A 4,016-nucleotide genomic window follows, 5' to 3' on the forward strand; every position below is an offset into this window, starting at 1 on the left:
CGTAATGGTTTGATGGTGATGAAAACTCATAGAATTCTCAGATTCAATCAGTCACCGTGGCTGAAAAAATATATCGATTTAAATACAAATTTGAGAAATAAGGCTTCCAATAAGTTTGAGAAGGGTTACTTCAAATTGAATATAAATTCCATATTTGGCAAAACGATGGAAAATGTAAACAATAGAAGAGACATTCGAATTGTCACACATTGGGAATCCATAAGAAGAGGTATGGGCGCCAATGCTTTGATAGCTCGTCCCAATTCCAAAACATTATCCATATTTTCGGAAGACTTTGTCGTCATACATATGGATAAAGTTAAGGTTTGTTATAATAAACCATTGTATTTGGGGTTCAGTATATTGGATATGTCGAAAACAGTCATTTATGATTTTTTCTATGATGTCATCAAAAAACATTACGGACCACAAGCTTCTCTTCTCTATACCGATACGGATTCTTTGATACTGAAAATAATGACGGATAATTTTTATAATTTTATGATTGCAAATGTTGACAAATTTGACACTTCTAACTATAGGTTGGGTAATAAATTCAATGTGCCAGTTAGCAAATCGGTGATTGGAAATATGAAGGATGAACTTCCGAGTGATCCCATCATCAGTTTCCATGGCACCGGTGCGAAAGCATATCATGTACAAAGTGTGTCTGATGAAATAAAGAAAGCAAAAGGTATTAAAAAATCCGTTATAAAAAATCAAATTTCAATTGAAGATTACATTAGGATTGTTGAAACAGGCGGTATAATATTTAGAAAGATGAATGTATTCAGGAGTGATTTACATGATATTTACACGTTGATGTGCAATAAAGTCGCGCTATCACATAATGATGATAAGCGATTCATCATTCCTAATACCACCAAGACATTACCTTGGGGCCACAACGATATTGAATTCTATCAGACAAGTTCCGAACAAAATTTAAGAATTCTTTTGAATGTACTGAAAGATGAAAACAGTATAAGTGACAAGAAATTAAATTTACTCATTGCCTTATTGGAAGAGCAATCGAGTAATTGAATTTTTTCACTCATTACCTGGTTTGTTCAACAAATTGTAAAATTCATACTTGTCGAATATTTCAAACGAATTATCCTACCCCACTTCCACCCCCACTCCCATTCCCACCCGAAGTGGTAGGGAGCATACGGCTATAAAACATGAGGAGGAGGCCACAGTTCATCATTCGATTGCAGTCTTCCTTCGAAAGAAGCAGCCAACCTGAGATACCTGCCAGCCAACTTAGTTGAAAATTCCAAGCAGCTTGATGTAAGTACACACTTCCATACTATTTATATTATATTGTCTAATATTTTCATTTTCTCTTTCTAGAATCATGTCTTTTCTGAGGAATGCTCTGATGACCCCGATTACCACTCTCAGTGAGAGACAGTTGGAGGATGTAGAGCGGAGGAGGGTGGTTGTCCTACAGGACATCATGGTACAACCACCAGCTGCAACACCAGCTGCAGCTCCCATTCCACCACCGGGGATGACTTCCACCCAGGAAGTGGCGGCTCCCATTCCACCACCGGGGATGACTTCCACCCAGGAAGTGGCGGCTCCTGACTTGAAGTTCTTTTTCGAGGACTTCAAACCAACCCCCGAGGAGGAGGAGATTGACCCCCCACCAACTTTGTCGACATTCAGTGGACCAACTTCTTCGTCAGCACCCCAAATTGAAGATTTACTGAATGTCTACAACCCGGACCTGGACGAGTCTCTGGCGGATTTATCGCATCTTCAAAGCTTCTTATCGCCCATCGAACCATTATCCCCCATCGATTCAGGGGATGAGTTCGAGAAACCGGTGAAGAGGGCCAAGAAGATGAAGAAGTCCGCACCTGTGAAGAAGTCCGCACCTGTGAAGAAGTCCGCACCTGTGAAGGCATCCAAAGCCAAAGGTGGGAGGGGTGGTAAGTTGAGTGCTTTTCGCAAAAAGTGTGAAAAGAACTCACCTTACGGTGGTTGGCCTACAGCACCCCTTCCAGTGATGGAGGTGCAGAACTTGGTGGAAGTCGTCGCCCAGGTCCATCGGGATGCGTCACCCCCTCCAGCCACCCCCCAGGTCCATCGGAATGCGTCACCCCCTCCAGTCACCCCCCAGGTACGTGTTGAGCATTCCGAACAAGAGGTTGGCCCGGAAAATGTCCTTTCACAGACTGTGGTAGAGGGTAATAAACTCAAAGAGTCTATTACCTATGCACAGTCTGTGAAAAAGAGATATTTGCGGGAAAAGAAGGTTGTGGATGGTTCTGATTCCAGAAAAAGGGCCTTGATGGCGGATATTTCCACCATCGAGGCCCAGAAACTGGAATTAGAGAAGCGACTCTCTTTGCTTAGGGCGAAACTTCAAGAAGAAGATTCGCAACAAGGAAAGAGTTTGGCTTACATCCAAAAATATGGACCTCTTGTTCAGGAATGGGATGCCATGTGCCAGGGGTTCCTTAATACCTAACCCCTTTTGTAAATATATTTTTGTTTAGTTTAAGTTAGATGTATGTTTAGAATAAAAAAATTGTAATTTTAGGAATATAATAAAAACTTGCATGTTAATTTTAAGGTTATGAATGAAAAAATAAAATAAGGAATATTGGAGTGCATATCTATTTTGGTTGTTGCACACAAAATACTGCGTGATTGGGGCAGTATTTATTCCTTCATTCTAGTCATTTTCTAGTCACATGTAGTATATAGAATAAAATTAGTTAAATAGAATAATTGTATAGAATTTCCATCATTTGAAAGTGTGTGAATTGTAAAATAGTTATTTTTTCTAGAGAATAAATAAAGGTGATTCTAGTAATGCTCTGAGTATAATTCCAAAACCTTTTGACACTTCTCTCATCATTACTTCTCTCAACAATATTCAAACAAATTTCATTTATGTGAATGTGTAAAAATGAAATCATGAATCTAATGAATATTATATTGGATTTATTCCCCAATTCTCACATCAATACTTGAATAAATAACCTAGTGGGTCTTTATTTTTCACATATTCCCCTTCCCTTACTCTACCCCACTTTCTTCAAATCATATAAATAAGATTGTATTCTCAATATTCTTCAACTTGTTCGTTCATCATGAATCAAGCAACACCAATTATTCGGGAAGCTGATTCCACCAGTGAACCTCATTTTGCCCCACCAGAGAATTGGTCCTATGGTGACATTCAAGTTGCTGTAGTTGATTCAACATCTCCCGATGATGAATTCGATGGGTATTCAGATACAACAATAGAGCTGAATGAAGAACAAGATGTAACCTCAGACGAAGATGAGTTTGAACATGATGAATTTGCCAGCCCAGAACTTGTGGATCAACTGTGGCTTGAAGATCATCAAATCGCTCCACCAAATATCATCGTGGTGGTTGATTCTCCCGAACCTGACATCATCATTATAGATGATGATGATGATGATCAGGTAGGTTAGGTTAAGTTTTCCTCGGAGTGCACATAGTACCTGGTTGGTGCACACGGAATGCTGCGTGGGTGGGGCAGCATTCAACTTAACCACTCTATTTGGTAGTAGTGAAAAAAATAGGGCTATATCGGTACACCCTTGCGGTGAAACGTTAGTTGTTTCGCTTTAAAATGAACTAATTAGAAAATGGAAACAGTTAATCATTATCTTTGAATATCTTTGGAACATTATTTCAATAATGTTGATAAAAATTCGTATCATAAAGAAATTTCAAGCAATGTATATTCGGATAAGTAACGAAGGGAAAGGTTGTATAGGCGATCGCGAAGCGATCGCTCAGCAGGCCGCTTCGCGGCCTGGGGCGCTCAACATTCGCCACTTGCATCCGGGGCGCGTTTTTTGTGACCCCCACCTCCCCCCCACTCCGCCTCCCACTATACCCCCTCCTGTGCAAGAGTATAAATGTAGGAGTTCCTCAATGTAATCTTCAGTTGAGTAGCTATCGTCAGCATGTCAACATACCAGGAAGCCGATTCCACGACCGGACCCCAGGCGGAAGAACCT

The 4,016-nt window shown here is 40.3% G+C and overlaps 1 protein-coding gene across 1 annotated transcript; it reads left to right on the forward strand.

Moving 5' to 3' along the window:
- The first annotated feature begins 636 nt into the window (after nucleotides 1-636).
- LOC141481952 (uncharacterized) lies at nucleotides 637-2,579 on the forward strand. The gene is made up of 2 exons (XM_074174446.1): nucleotides 637-1,293; nucleotides 1,357-2,579. Exon 2 carries the CDS (start codon nucleotides 1,361-1,363, stop codon nucleotides 2,480-2,482), a length of 1,122 nt encoding a protein of 373 aa, XP_074030547.1. The 5' UTR covers nucleotides 637-1,293; nucleotides 1,357-1,360; the 3' UTR covers nucleotides 2,483-2,579.
- Nucleotides 2,580-4,016: the final 1,437 nt, after the last annotated feature.

This window comes from Leptinotarsa decemlineata, unplaced genomic scaffold (assembly GCF_025532065.1).
Source record: "Leptinotarsa decemlineata unplaced genomic scaffold, Ldec_3_MD MMD2_P_RNA_scaffold_12, whole genome shotgun sequence".
NCBI classification, from domain to species: Eukaryota; Metazoa; Arthropoda; class Insecta; order Coleoptera; family Chrysomelidae; genus Leptinotarsa; species Leptinotarsa decemlineata.

What these genes read in the sequence shown, in the direction of transcription:
- LOC141481952 (XM_074174446.1), top strand. Translation starts at nt 1,361, where the DNA reads ATGTCTTTTCTGAGGAATGCTCTGATGACCCCGATTACCACTCTCAGT.